At 38.8% G+C, this 14,855-nt stretch overlaps 1 protein-coding gene across 3 annotated transcripts in view; it reads left to right on the top strand.

Moving 5' to 3' along the window:
• The window catches only part of MYLK4 (myosin light chain kinase family member 4), a 102,311-nt gene that overhangs the window by 1,703 nt on the left and 85,753 nt on the right, over window positions 1-14,855 (top strand). The window contains exons 2-3 of one of the 3 annotated variants that reach the window (XM_063605121.1): window positions 292-409; window positions 3,190-3,282. In XM_063605121.1, the coding sequence (XP_063461191.1) occupies window positions 3,197-3,282 (86 nt within the window). In that variant the 5' untranslated portion in view covers window positions 292-409; window positions 3,190-3,196. Of the gene's footprint in view, window positions 1-291; window positions 410-450; window positions 1,403-3,189; window positions 3,283-14,855 lie in introns of those variants that run through there. The other 2 variants (XM_055113133.2, XM_055113132.2) reach the window with 2 other exon arrangements.

Below are 14,855 nucleotides of genomic sequence, written 5' to 3'. Positions count from 1 at the left end.
GCTGGAGTGCAGGGCCACGACCAGAGCTCACAGCCTTGAACTCCTGGGCGCCCGGGACCCTTCCGCCTCAGCCTTTGGAGTCGTCCTGGGGTTACAGACTGAGCCACCACGCCTGGCTGGATGGTTAAGACTTGTTTCTAACTAAAAAAGGAAGGCTCAAAAATAAGATTAATAGAAACGCTAGAGAAACGAGATTAACTTTCTTTAATCATCATATAATCTGAAACTACCAAAAGAGGATCGTGAGCTTTTATTAATATTTTTTTGAGACGCAGTTTCACTCTTGTCCAGGCTGGAGTGCAATGGCGCAATCTTAGCTCACGGCAACCTCCGCCTCCCGGGTTCCAGTGATTCTCCTGCCTCAGCCTCCCGAGTAGCTGGCATTACAGGCGTCTGCCACCACACCCAGGTAATTTTTTTGGATTTTTAGTACAGACGGGGTTTCTTCCTCGAACTCCCGACCTCAGGTGATCCGCCCACCTCGGCCTCCCAAAGTGCTGGGATTACAGGCATGAGCCACTGCGCCCGGCCGTGAGCTTTTTTTTTTCATTTGTCCCTCAGCAGTGAGAGGTGACAGCATTCTGGCAGCCCTCACAGTCCTCGCTCGCTCTCAGCGCCTCCTCTGCCTTGGCGTCCACTCCGGCCGTGGTTGCGAAACCCTTCAGCCTGCCGCTGTACTGTGGGAGCTCTTTCCTGGGCGGGCCAAGGCCAGAGCTGGCTCCCTCAGCTTGTAGGGAAGTATGGCGGGAGAGGCGCGGGCGGGAACCGGGGCTGCGCGCGGTGCTTGCGGGCCAGCGCGAGTTCCGGGTGGGCGTGGGCTCAGGTGAGCCTCGCACTCGGAGCGGCCTGCACCACCGGCCCAGGACAGTGAGGAGCTTAGCACTTGGGCCAGCACTTCTCGCCGGGCCTTAGTTGCCTCCACGCAGCGCAAGGCTCAGGCCTGCCATGCCTGAGCCTCCCCCCAACTAGGGGCTCCCGCGCGGCCCAAGCCTCCCTGACGAGCGCCGCTTGCTGCTCCACGGCACCCAGGCCCATTCACCACCCCAGGGCTGAGCAATGCAGGCGATTGCGCGGGTCTAGCAGGCAGCTCCAACTGCAGCCTCAGTTCAGAATCTAGTGGGAAAACCCAACTGGATTTTTGAGTCTGGTAAGGACTTGGAGAACCTTTATGTCTAGCTAAGGGATTGTAAATACACCAATCGGCACTCAGTATCTAGCTCAAGGTTTGTAAACACACCAATCAGAACCCAGTCAAAACGGACCAATCAGCTCTCCGTAAAACAGACCAATGGGCTCTCTGTAAAATGGACCAATCAGCAGGTTGTGGGTGGGGCCAGATAAGAGAATAAAAGCAGGCTGCTGGAGCGGGCAGTGGCGACCCCCTCGGTTTTTCTTCAGTGTGGTGGGTACTTTGTTGTTTTATTTTTTGTTTTAGAGCTTGCTGCTGTTTGGGTTTGAATTGCTTTAATGAGTGGTGATACTCACTATGGAGACTTGTAGCTTTATTTTTGAAGGCAGTCAGACCACAAACCCACTGGCAGGAATGGCTAATTTCAGAGGTGCTGAGTTAAGAGTTGTCATGGTCTCTGGGAAGGTCTAGCCGGTTGACTTCTGAGCCAGTGAGATCGGGAAGCCACCATGAAGGAAGAAACTCTGGACTGTGTTGTGTTTAAGAACTGTTAACAGTTTCCGTGAGGGTCTGTGCATTTATTCATCAAGTTAATGAGAGTAAAAATTCATCAATTGCGAGCACATAAGGATTATTGCAGGAGCATCATAGAAGTGAATACTTGCGAAACAAGTTTTAGGGCTGACAAAGCAAGGCTTTCAAGAAAAGTGTTACTAAATGCGGAAATACAGTACACTGATTTTAAACATTTATAGAGATAACGTGGACACATGATCACTTAACCCATCCAAAAAACTTTAAAATGGAAACAAGCTGAAATTTTTTGAATCTCTTAATGTAAGGCCTAAGATTTCTTTTTTCAAAAAATAATACTGTGGAAAATCTACAAATCTACTTGTAATCGTTAGTATTTCAGCACCTTAAGTCTCTTAGGACGTGTTTCAAGATTAGACAGTATAGTTGCATATAGACATAATTTTATGTCCAGCTTTATTGTTAACTAATAGTGTTTTCAAAAGTATTGTCATGGGAAACTTGTGTACTATGGGAGTAAAAATTAAGAGAGACAATATAAACTCCGGTAATCCCAGCAGTTTGGGAGGCTGAGGCGGGCGGATCACAAAAGGTCAGGAGTTGGGGACCATCGTGGCCAACATGGTGAAACCCTGTCTACTAAAAATACAAACATTAGCTGGGTGTGGCGGTGCGCGCCTGTAGTCCCAGCTACTTGCAAGGCTGAGGCAGGAGAATTGCTTGAATCTAGGAGGTGGAGGTTGCTGTGAGCCGAAATCACAACACTGCACTCCAGCCTGGCGACAGCGAGAATCCGTCTCAAAAAACAAAAACAAAACCTAATGTATATAGTATAATGCCATTTCCTTTTTCTACTTGTGCTATTCTATCCTATATTATATACATAATAAGGAAAAATACAAAGCAAAGATTGTGTGTGTGTGCGCGTGACTCCCACAGCTACATACATGGATGAAGTTGAGCTGTTTGGATGACCTATGAGGTGAAAATGACTCTAGACCTTGACTTCAAGAACCCGGGTTTTGAGCTGTCCATAGTGTGACCTTGGGCAAGCTACATAACTTCTCACACTCAATTTCCAAATCTAAAGGAGGAATAAGAATGCCTACCTCACAGTCTGTCGTGAGAATTAAGTGAACTTGTCAATGTGAAAGTATTTAGTAAAGTGCCTGGCACCCGGTAGGTCCTGTAGTAATATTTTTTCCTGAACCCTAGTCCCCTCTGTCTGAAGTTCAAGGTTTTCTCCACTAGGTGGTGATGGTAGAAAAATAAATGAAAAAAACGTACTTCAAAAATGACCCCTCCTCTTAGATTGCTTTGCCAATCAAATTTAAACTTTCTTTTCAGATCAGCATAAATACAAATAAATTTAAAGTCGTATAGTATAAGGTCCCAGGAAATGAAATCAATGTAAAGCAGAAACCTAGGCTTCCATTTTCTCCTTTAATACCTGTTTAATTGTCTGCAGCTGGCCTCGGTGGTTTACTTTTAAGTGTGTAACTATCTTCTCTGTCTTCCTTCCCCAGAGTCAGAATGGGGAGGATAGATTCGGTGGTGACTCAAATAGACCTGTCAGTAACGACAAGTAGAGTCAGCCTGGCTGCAGTGCCTATGAGCAGGTATTTTATAAGCCATCTACTACTAGTGAACCTTTGGGCATGATCTTGCGCACCTTCATGTTCATACCTAAGGTATGCTGGACAGTTGAGTCCAGTTAACCCCACATGACTCACATCCCTGCCATCTTTAGTCAGCATCTTAAAAGTTAGTCGTATGGTTATCTACTCTTCCTACTCTGATTACTGCCCCCTAACCCAAACTCATGTTCCTCTCTCTTCCTGACTTTCCACTACATCTTCTGGAATCTATGCCACATTTCGTATTGTTTATTCTAACACATTTTATATATTTCCTTACTATTGTAAGTAGAACCTTTTATTTACTCTATTTTCTTACTGCCCTTTATTGGTATGAAAGAAATGCATTGATTTTTTGTTAATTTATTTCATACTTGGCCTTTTTGTGAACTCTTATTCGTTTTAGGTGATTTTCCATTGATATTCATAGTATAAAAAGGAGTATATTCAGCCTTTCTCCCTGGCTCCTGGCAGAGATCTTCAGAATCCCGTGGGATTTCCTGAGTGCTAGGAGTGCCTATATAATGCTAATGAAGCAACTCCTAGTGGCTCCCTAAGGTTGGAACTTGGGACCAGCTCAATCTCAGGGGCTAGAAATTGAATTTGATTGCTTGGCCAACAATTTAATCAATCATGCCTACACAATGAAACCTCAATAAAAACTCTGGACATAGAAACTCAGTGGAGCTTCCTGGTTGTGAACATGCTGATGTGCTGGGAGGGTGGTGTGCCTGGATTCTACAAGGAGAGGGCTTGGAAGCTCCATGTCTGGGACCCTCCTGCCCCTCACCCATGTGTCTCCTTTATAATAAAACTTATACAACTATGCACATACTCCCATATATTTTAAGTCATCTCTAGATTACTTATGATACCTAATACAATGTAAATGCTATGTAAGTAGTTATTATACTGTATTGCTTTTTTATTTGTATTATTTTTTGTAACCTATGCACATATGCTCATATATTTTAAATCATCTCTAGATTACTTGTGATACCTAATGCAATGTAAATGCTATATAAATAGCTATTATACTATATTGCTTTTTTATTTGTCCTATTTTTTATTAATTGTACTGCTGTTTCTAATTTTTTCCCAAATTTTTGATCCACTGTTGGTTGGATGAGTAGGTGCAGAACGTGTGGAAATGGGGGGCCAACTGTATTGTCAAATTATTGGAAAGATCAGTTCTCTGTATCTTATAAAGTGGAATGTGAAAGGACATTTGACAAAAGTCTACTTCAATTATTGATTTTAAAAAATCTCTAGTAAAATAGAGAAAGTTATCTTCTTAACATGATGATTTTTGTTTTTGCCCTCAAACCAGCACCATTATCATGTTGAATGGTAAAAACATCATTGATGAGGGGAAAGGTTTATTTTTTAAAAAATAATGCACTAACCATAAAAGGAAAAGAATAATACATCTTACTACATGAAAATCAACATCTATTTATTTAGCAGAAGATACTACAAGAGTGAAAATACAAGGCACAGAGAGGGAGAAGACATCTTAAACACACATTACTATCAAGCACAGTGTGTAGGATGTAGAATAAGTCCTACATAATGATAAGAAAATAGGAGAAAATGTAATTAAAAGTGAGTAAAGAACATAAATATGTACTTCATAAAAAACAGAGACCAAGTGACCAAATATGTATTTGAGAACATCTTAGCTGGGCACAGTGGTTCATGCCTGTAATCCCAGCAGTTTGCGAGGCCAGGGCAGGAGGATCACTTGAACCCAGGAGTTCAAGACCAACCTGGGCAAAAAAGTGAGACCTCCATCTCTACAAAAATTTTTTAAACAATTAACTTGGTGTGGTGTTGTGCACCAGTGGTCCTCACTACTCAAGAGGATCACTTGAGGCCAGGAATTCAAGGCCACAGTGAGCTATAATTGTGCCACAGCACTCCAGCCTGGGTGACAGATTAAGACCTGTCTCTAAAAATAACAACAAAAAAGAAACCCTTCAACTCTTTAGTAATCAGAGAAATGCAATTTGAATTTATAAATGATATGCTATTGCACACCCAATAGATTAGCAAAAACTAAGTGTTTTTAAAGCTATAGAGCAACAGGAGAATTCTTATAGTGCTGGTGGGAGTGTAAACTGGTGTATACATTTAAGTGTGTGTACTTCATGTATGCACATTGGTGTTCATAGCAGCCCTAAATGGAAAACAGCCCAATGTCCATCAGTGAATAAACACATACATTTTGTAATATTCATACAACAAAATATTATATAATAATGAAAACTCACCGAGACATCTATACACACTATATACAACAATATGATGGGTTACAGACAGTTTTAACTCGGAAAAAAACTAAGAAAATAATACAAACAGTATGAATACATTCAAACAAACTAAAACTGCCAAAACGAAGCTATATATTTAGAGTGCACATGTAAATGATAAAATTGCAAGGAAAATCAAGGAAATTATTGAAAAGATTTAGATTAGTGGTTAGCTTGGGAAGGACAAAAGGATGGGATTTTTGAATTTGGGGATTCTTGACCTGGTGGTGGCTTTATGAGTATTGCTTTTATAATTATTTATTAAATAGTGTATGCTTTTATATACTTTCCATATGTATATCTTTCAATAAAAGATACATATATCTTTTATTGTTATATATCTTACATATTATATGTCATGTATACTTATATGACATTTTTGTTATTTATATTATCAAAAATATGTATTTCATATGTACGTAATATATATGTCCTGATAAAAGAAAAAATATTATAAATTACTGTGACTTCATTTCGTAGTTGTTAAGGCCCTGGTATACAATAACAGTAAGTGATGTTACACTGTTGATTAAGAAAACAGCTACTCCAGAATATTTTTCGTCTTTAGAATCTTGGCTCTAAGTTTTTCAGCCAAATAATCTTTTATTTATTAGGAGATCTGATAACATGAATAACAATAATATTACCAATGATAACCATAAAGGCTATTATTTATTAAGTTTCTCTAATGCATCAACCATTTTTATCTCATTGTTTACCCCTCAACAACCCCATAAGGTAAATGTTGTTATCCTCACTTAACAAATAGGAAGCACTGAGGTTCGGGAAGACTGAGCAGCTCTTGAGTCAACACAGCTAGTAGAGCTTGAACTCAAGCCTAGGCTATGTGTCTCCAATGCCCATGACTTTCCCACTAGGCTGGGAAATTTATTTTGGCAACTTTTTTACATTAAGAAGGAAATATATGTTTATTTTAGAAAAATGGATAATTCCAGGAAAGCACAAACCATATTTGGTATAGCAATCTTATCTATTTAGCTATGGATCTCTGTATTATCATTCATCTGCTATGTATTGACAGTGCATCTTTCTTTAGTTAAAATTCGGATCCTATTGCATCTACTGTGCCCAGATCTGTCCCTTTTTCCCTAACTATGAAATTGACACATGACCAATAACCCTAGTGTTTTTTTTTTTTTTTTTTATGGAAGTATCCTATCTATAACTCTTGTACATAGGTTCTATTTCAGTGTTTTATATATAACAAACAATGTTATAATGATATCTTCAGAGATAATATTTTGCGTACAACTCTGTTTCTTTGAGGTAAACTTCTTAGAAATGTGATTGCAGGGTCAAAGGGCATGACCAAGTTGCCTTCCATAAAAATCAGAGCAATATGCATTTTAACCAGAAGTATACAAGGCTGCCTATCTGCCCTCTGCCTCCCAGGCTTCATTCACACTGAAGATGTTTTCCATACACTAACTGGTGCTTATAATGCTTTTTACAATTTTACGAGCTGCCATGGTCCTTTTGTACCCCAGATTCTTCAATACTTTTGGACATGTAGAATAAAAGCTAGCAACCTATTATGAGTCATTACATAATAGCTCAACTTATTTTCTACCTAAAAATACAACTTTTATCTTTAATTAAAAAAAAAAACACACCTCTGAGAGTTCACCAAACTGCCCATCAGCCATTAATGCACGCCCTATGGCAGTGTTTTTCCATGTGGAAAATTTCTCCTCTCAACCTTACCCTCTTGGGACAAGGAGGCCAACATTTGGTCAGAAGAGCATGACTTGGACTTTGCACTTCTGTAATTTCATGCCTTGTTACTATCATAAGCTTATTCTAGCTCTGAAATCTACTTCCAATTTAGAAGGTAGGAGAGCATTCCCGAGAACATAAACATAAACATTGTTCCTCCAGTTCCTAAAAGTAGAAAATGATGATTCATGCTGTAGCATGGGATTTTTAAATATTGGAAATGAATATCCTTAGAGTTTCCTCAATTGTTTAGAATGGATAGTCACAACAGTAGTATGAATTTTACCTTGTAGCAAGCATTTTATTTTGTGTTTTCTCATGTTTAAAATTTTTAGGCTTAAGGTATCAGTGGGAGGGGGTTACATATGTGGTATAGGGAAAGGGCGGAAAGAATCCTATGGTGCTGGTTTGGAAATAGAAATATATCAGTATGAGTGTGAACTCATGATTTTTTAGAAAGAATTATATTTCCTCTCTCTGTCCTCTGAAGTGTCTACAGTGACACCCCCGTAGTAAAAAACACTCCTGGTGCCCAGGGCTTGATTTCTAAATACCATTCTGCCTAAGAGGAAGGAGGGCTCCTTGAAGAAATGGCAGAATTCAGAAACAGGGTGAAAATAGTACTGAAAGTAAGGAAGTACTCAAAAAATAATAATGACATATCAAAAGTACATAGGAGCCAGCTCGAAGGCACTTCCGTTGGCCAATATGGGACAATTTGAGCTTCAAAATAAAGAATGTAGGGAGTGTATGTCCATTTTTAAAAGGCCATGAGCTCATCCTGATACTAAAGAGAGTGAGGTTCAGGATGGGGATGGAAAGCTCTTCTTTATAAAAGAATACCAATTAAGAAGTATAGAAGAAATGGCAGAATTAGAAAATCATTTCACAGTCTCTGTGGTAATCATTGATTCTCAAGAATAGATACTGAGAAACGTTGGGTGATGCATCGTTGGGGAACATGATACCTATAAATTCCCACAAGTTATTTATCAATCACAAAAATAAAAGGGTTAGTTTTACATTTGAGAAGTCTGGTGGACACAACCTTAATCAGATCACCAAATTTAATATCACGAATAATGGCACGAACCGACATCATGTGCCACCTTTTGTGATGTTCTGAAAAAGATACAGTGTCACTTCTGTAGTTTTCATGCTCGGGTATAACCTGGTTCCAAGCATGAAGTTAGAATTGAGGAAATCAGGAAATTAGAATTGAGAGACATTTTATGAAACAATTTGTCCAAAGACTTCAAAAATATCAATGTCATGAAGGATTACAAAAAAGAGAGAGAGACTAGGAAGCCTCATCTCCACAAAAAATACAAAACTTAGCCTGGTGTGGTCGTGCCTGCCAATAGTCCCAGCTACTTGGAGGGCTGAGGCAGGAGGATCGCTTGAGCCAAGGTCAAGTCTGCAGTGAGCTGTGTTCACGCCCCTGCACTCCAGCACAAGCAACAGAGTGAGGCCTTGTCTCAAAAAGTAAAATAAAATAAAATAAACGGAATGACCATTTCCTAAATAGATAAAAGGAGACTAAGAAGACATGGTGATTAAATGCGCTATGTAATTTTTGAGTAGATTCTGTTATGTGAGAAAGTGTCTTTTTTCTCAAGAAACATATACCAATTCATATAGGGGTAAAGTTTCATGAGATATGCATCTTACTCGCAAAAGAGAGAGAGAGGGCAGACATGGAAAATGCTAACAGTTGGTGAATATGGGTGAAGGATGTATAGGTATTCATTGTACTATGCTTGCAAATATCCCTTAGAAAGTTTAAGGGATATAATTAAAGGAACAATTTGTGTAGCCACTGTAGAGGTAATAAACTGAAACATTATGTAATATTTCTGAAAAATATTAATTTTTAAATGATCCAATCCTTATTTTTATCTAATTTTTAAAACCTGTTTTATTTTCATTTTTGTATTTTGTAATACTTAGCTAATTGCTGTCACTTAGAAGTTTTAATGGTCTAATATCAAAATTTCCTGTAAAATCTGGATATTCTATAACATCATTATCTTTCTTGCCCAAAGTATCCTATCTCCAAGCAGAAAATAAAAGATAGAAATTACTTTTAAAATTACTATTAATTTTTCTATTAATTACAAAATCTTATATTGCATGATATTCATGCCAGGAGAAGAAAAGCGTGAGACTCTTAACTGTCTCCTGCTCACCATTCCTTTTCTTTGGCCCTAGGTGACCTGGCAAGTGTGGAATATAATTTATGTTTCCCTGGATCCCAGCCTTGGTCATTGGGGACAGATGGCCACAAAGTGTTCAGTTTTTTCCTCTCCTTTTAACAAGCTACTTTTTGTTAATCATATTATTGGGTTTTCTTTTTTCTTAATGACTCTATTGAAGTATAATTTACATATTATAAAATTCACCCATCTCAAGTGCACAATTCTGCATTGTTTTAAGAAACTGAATGAGTTGTGCAGTCATCACTACCACACATCATCTGGTAAGATTCTGTTTACAATTAACCCCCATTCCTGCACCCAGCCCCAGGCAACCACCAGTCTGCTTTCTATGTCTATAGATTTGTCTTTTCTGGGCATTTTATACAAATGGAATCATACAATCTGTGCTCTATGTTTCTGGCTTTTTTTTTTTCAATTAGCACAGTGTTTTCGCTCATCCATATTGTAGTAGATACCAGTATTTCATTCCTTTTAATTACATAGTGTTCCATTTGTATGTGTATACCACATTATCTTTTCCCAGTCCCCAAATCATCCGATGGACATTTTGGTTGTTTTCAGTTTTTGGCTATTGTGAATAATGCTGCTGTGAACATTCATGTGCCATGGTTTCTGTGTTCATATGTTTTCATTTCTCTTGGGTAGATACCTAGGAGAAGAATTTCTAGGTCATATGGGAAATAACTTTTTAAGAAATTGCCAACCTCTTTTATAAAACACCTGTATCATTTTATATTCCCATCAACATATTTGATGAGAGTTCCAGTTTTTCCACATCCTTGTCAACACTTGCTTTTCTCTGTCTTTTTTTTTTTTTTTTTTTTTTGGTAGAGATGGGGTCTTGCTATGTTGCCCAGGCTGGTCTCAAACTCCTGGACTCAAGTGATCCTCCTGTCTTGGCCTCCCAAAGTGCTAGGATTACAGGTGTGAGCCACCACACCCAACCTATCTTTTATTTTTTTTCGTTGTTATTACAGCTCTTCTAGTGGGTGTGAAATGATGTTTCCTTGTGGTTTTAATTTGCATCTCCCTGATGACTGATTTTGAGCATTTTTTTTCATGTGCTTATTAACCATTTTTATATCTTCTTTGGTGAGGTCTGTTTTAATCTTTTGTCCATTTAAAAAACTGAAATGTTTTGTCATACTATTATTAAGTTGTATATGCTAGATGCAGTCCTTTGTCAAATATGTGACTTCACAGTATTTTCTATACATCTGTAGCTGGTCTTTTCATTTTCATAATAGTGTCTTTTCATTTTCCTAATAGTGTTTTTTCAAAGGCAAACGTTTTGAATTTTGAAGAAGTGCAATTTATCAATCTTTGTTTTTATGGGTCGTATTTAGTGGTGATTTTTCAAAGTAAGGAAGTTCTATTGTAATGTGGATAACAGGGATGCAGTAGCTTTTTATTTGCATTTGGGTATTTGTACTGTTGCTCCGCTTTTGTGTGTAAACATTCAAGAGGTCTTGTTCTGGAAACATTCAGAATGCTGTGTAGAAACAAAAACTCTTAGTGTAATCCAGCCGGGTTTCAATGCCAACCCGTAGACAAGAGCTGTCGACGATGTTTCTTCATGTGGCTCCTTTGACAACACAGTCTCTTACTCAGCTAATGGAAATGTCCCTTGAAAAAAATCAAGGGATTCTTTTCCATGGCTCTGTAGGGTGCTGTTTTCCTGATGTTGGTATTTTTTAAAGAAGTATAACTCCAAAATATGGAAATACTGGAAAAGTGTTCCTGGGCCTGCTCATATTCCTCACTAATGAATTTTTCCGGGTATAAGAGCATCTTTAAGCATGCAGAACATTTTATGGGTATGGACTTAGGATCCTGAGGCTAGGCTGATAGACCAGAATGAGTATGCATGTATAACCTGTTTTTTTGTGGTCAAGGGTTGTGCCAGCAGTGTGCTTGTCCTGTATGCCATCGGAAGCTGGGAACAGTGTGATGCAGCAGAACCAGACAATCAGTCACTTTTAGCATGGATTATTTTAATTGACTTGCTTTTTAGGGCAAGTAGACACAATTAAAGATCATTCTATCTAGTCATTAATCAAATATGTATTGAATGTATATTGTGCATGGAAATGTCTATATGTGGATGCCTTCCAAATTCTTATCTCCAGCCTACACCCCTCCCCAGAACTCCAGTTTCTATCTCCACAGCCTATTCAACTTGAACGTTTAATGGACTTGCCAAAGACTTCATGCCTGATCTTTCCCTCCAGAGTTGCCCTTCCCACAGCCGTCTCCATCTCAGTTAATGTTCACTCTGTCTTTCAAGTGCTCAGAAGAAAATTTGCAAAGGTGTCTACCATCTTTCTTTCATACCCCATACCCAATCTATCATAAATCCTACTGATTCTAAATGTACTGTGGAATCCTGCATGGGATTCTGGAACAGAAAAGGGGCATTTGGGGGAAAAAACCCCAGCAACAATAAAGTATTGAGTTTAGTTAATAATAACATTCACCATGGTTCATTAATCGTGACAAGTATACCATACCAACGTAAGATGTTAAAAACAGAGGATTCGGGGTGCAGGGCAAGGGGAACTCTGAACTACCTTTGTACCTTTTCTGTAGATGTAAAACTACTCTAAAAGGAAAAGTTTATTACAAAAAAATAAGCTAAGGAGCAGATTCTCCTGGCCTCTGGCTCACTCAAGCCTGTGGTTGGTTTGCTGGAGCCAAGGAGATAGAAAGTCTGCTTTTGCGTCGTGGTGGTCTGGGTGGAGGATGTGGTTGGATCAGCAGCAGCCCACACACATTTTGCCTCTGGCAGGGCATTTGTTGCCTTATCAGTACTTCTACACAATTTAATTATACTAACAAAATTGGTAACCTCAAACCAGCTTAGTCTTTGTATAATACTTTTGTCAGATAATTTATCTCTCACAAATTTATAGTTCCACTTCATTACTTTTGCTGAAGAACAAAGCTCTCCAATCTGAAAAATAACAAGCGTTTTGTGTTTTAAAAAAGATTTTGCTGTAATTCATTAATACTACATAAAATGGAAAAATATGTATTTTTATTTCGCATGGAATGCATCGATCTGAATTAAAAATAAGGTTTTTTTAAAAAAGAAGCAGAAGAGCAGCAGAGGCTGGTGTTATAATGGGGCATAGAGGGGCTAACACAGGCTCCAAATAAGAGGTGACAATTGGCCAGGCCCTGAAAAATTGCAGGGTTGTCAAGACTGCAAAGTCCAGCCTCTGGGCAATCAAAGTTTTATGCCACTTCAGTGAATCTAGGGATGCACTACTGTGAGAGTCGGGCAGGTGGGTTGAAATTCCCCTTTCTTGGTCTGTGCAAAAAACTACGGATGAAGTCCTAGTGTTGCTTAAGGAGAATTTATGAAAAATTTATTCCTGTTTCCTGGATGCCTGTGGCTTTGACCTTTCCCTAGAGCTAGAAATGGTTGGAGACTTTGCAAACATCTTTAAGAACTGAGAAAAACAAAACAAACTTGCTAACTGCTTTCAGAAGATCTTCTGTATTGCAGTTGGATATGCTCAAAGCGTAAGATGGGCAAACAGAGGTGGCTGTGGGGTTGCCACACCTGGCATTTTCCCTACTGGGGGAAATTTAATGAGCACTTAAATAATCCTGAGTCTGAAAGGGGCAGAAGGTCCAGGCAGATGATTGCCGAGAACAAATCTAGCTTTGTAAATCCAAGAGTATTGACACAATGATACTAGGGAAAGGTGAAGGTGATATTTCACCCAGTGTTCCCGGTTCATCCTCTCCTTACCTGACCTCTGAAATGGAGCCATTGGCCTTGAAAAGCCTGGTGTCTAAAATTAATATTCTTCCCCATCTGACTAAGAAGGCAACAGCTGAGCAACATGAGATCAAGAGCCATATTAATTTAAACAGGGGCTCAAAGTGGCATTTGAGAGAGAAGATACTTCCTCTCGTAGTGGACACTTGTCTTTTCAGAAGATTTATATGACTGAGAGTCAAAACTTTTACCAGAGACTTTCATAGTCAGTTTGAATTCTGCAAAATTTCTCTTTATCTTCTGGAATGTATGCTCTACACTTGCAGTGGCTCAAGCTCTTCGATGTGATCCTATCAATGGTAATTATCTTTGTTTATTGTTATAACCTCTCAAATCTCCTTCCCTTTTTTCTAAGTTACCTTCAGTAACAAATTGTACCAAACTTCAGGTAGAGCTTAATGTTTAATATTTCTTTGCAAAATTATTGTATCTTAATCCTAAGCTTTTGTTTTAATACATTAATTTTGTGTGGCTTCCTGATCCAACTTGAGTTTCATCAGCAATTAACCATAGTATTTTAGTCGTAGTTTGCCTTAGAAATAGCCATGCATTTTTTTCCTTATTTTAGTAATTTTTTCAGGGCAATTTGAAAGAATGCTAAGAATGATCTGTAATATATCTGTAGAGCTCTGGTTGATAGTATTAATATTTGCATTTTTATTTGTTTGAATGTAAGCTCTTTATGTGGATAAGTATAATTTGTTAGAGCAGTGAATTTTAAACACTTTGGAACTCAAGAGTATCATTTTACTATAGGAACTGACAAAACAAAATATTAAGTTTTCTGATGAGAATCACAATACGGTTTTTAAGCGGAGAAAATGCTCGAAGAGGCGCTTTTCAGAAAATCTCCACCAGGGGGCCTCAGTTGTCAGCCATGCGGAACTAGCACAAATTCAAATGTCTCTCCCTCTCCCTGCCTCTCTATGCAATCAAGTGATGTGTACATATAGACATGCGTATATGTCTCTAGTATCAAAGCGAATTATGTATGCTGCATTACTTCATTTGTGAGGAAAGTATTTTAAGGAGAGTGAAAAGACTCTGAACTTCTCGGTACATAGCTGTTAATGCAGGTGCAAGGAAAGGTATCTGGGAGTGCTGTCCACGTGAGAAGACTGTAAGGAAATAAATTTCTTTTCACAAATAAACACCACACATTTTAAGGCATAGGTAGAGAAGAGTTCTGGAAAAGGACTCATTCGGGAGCGATCCCTCTGGAGAGGGAGGCCAGGGGAAGCAGAGAGACCCCTTCTGTGATAAGCCCTTCCCACGGGGCTGCAAAACCTGCGGTTCCAATGAAACCCAAAGATACTTTATAATTGACATCCAAGCTGGCCACTTGATCTACAGCTTGTTCTGTGCAATGAGGACCATATTTCATCACCCAGGGAATCTTGACATTGCTTCTTACTGTTTGCTTTTGTAGTTTTAAAGCGAAAAAAATTTTTTTCCTTTTAAAGTTCCAAAGTTGGAAACTCAATATGAATGTTAGTA

This window comes from Pan paniscus, chromosome 5 (genome assembly GCF_029289425.2).
Source record: "Pan paniscus chromosome 5, NHGRI_mPanPan1-v2.0_pri, whole genome shotgun sequence".
NCBI classification, from domain to species: domain Eukaryota; kingdom Metazoa; phylum Chordata; class Mammalia; order Primates; family Hominidae; genus Pan; species Pan paniscus.
Note: the sequence above shows the minus strand (reverse complement) of the source record. Positions and strands in the feature narration are given on the sequence as shown.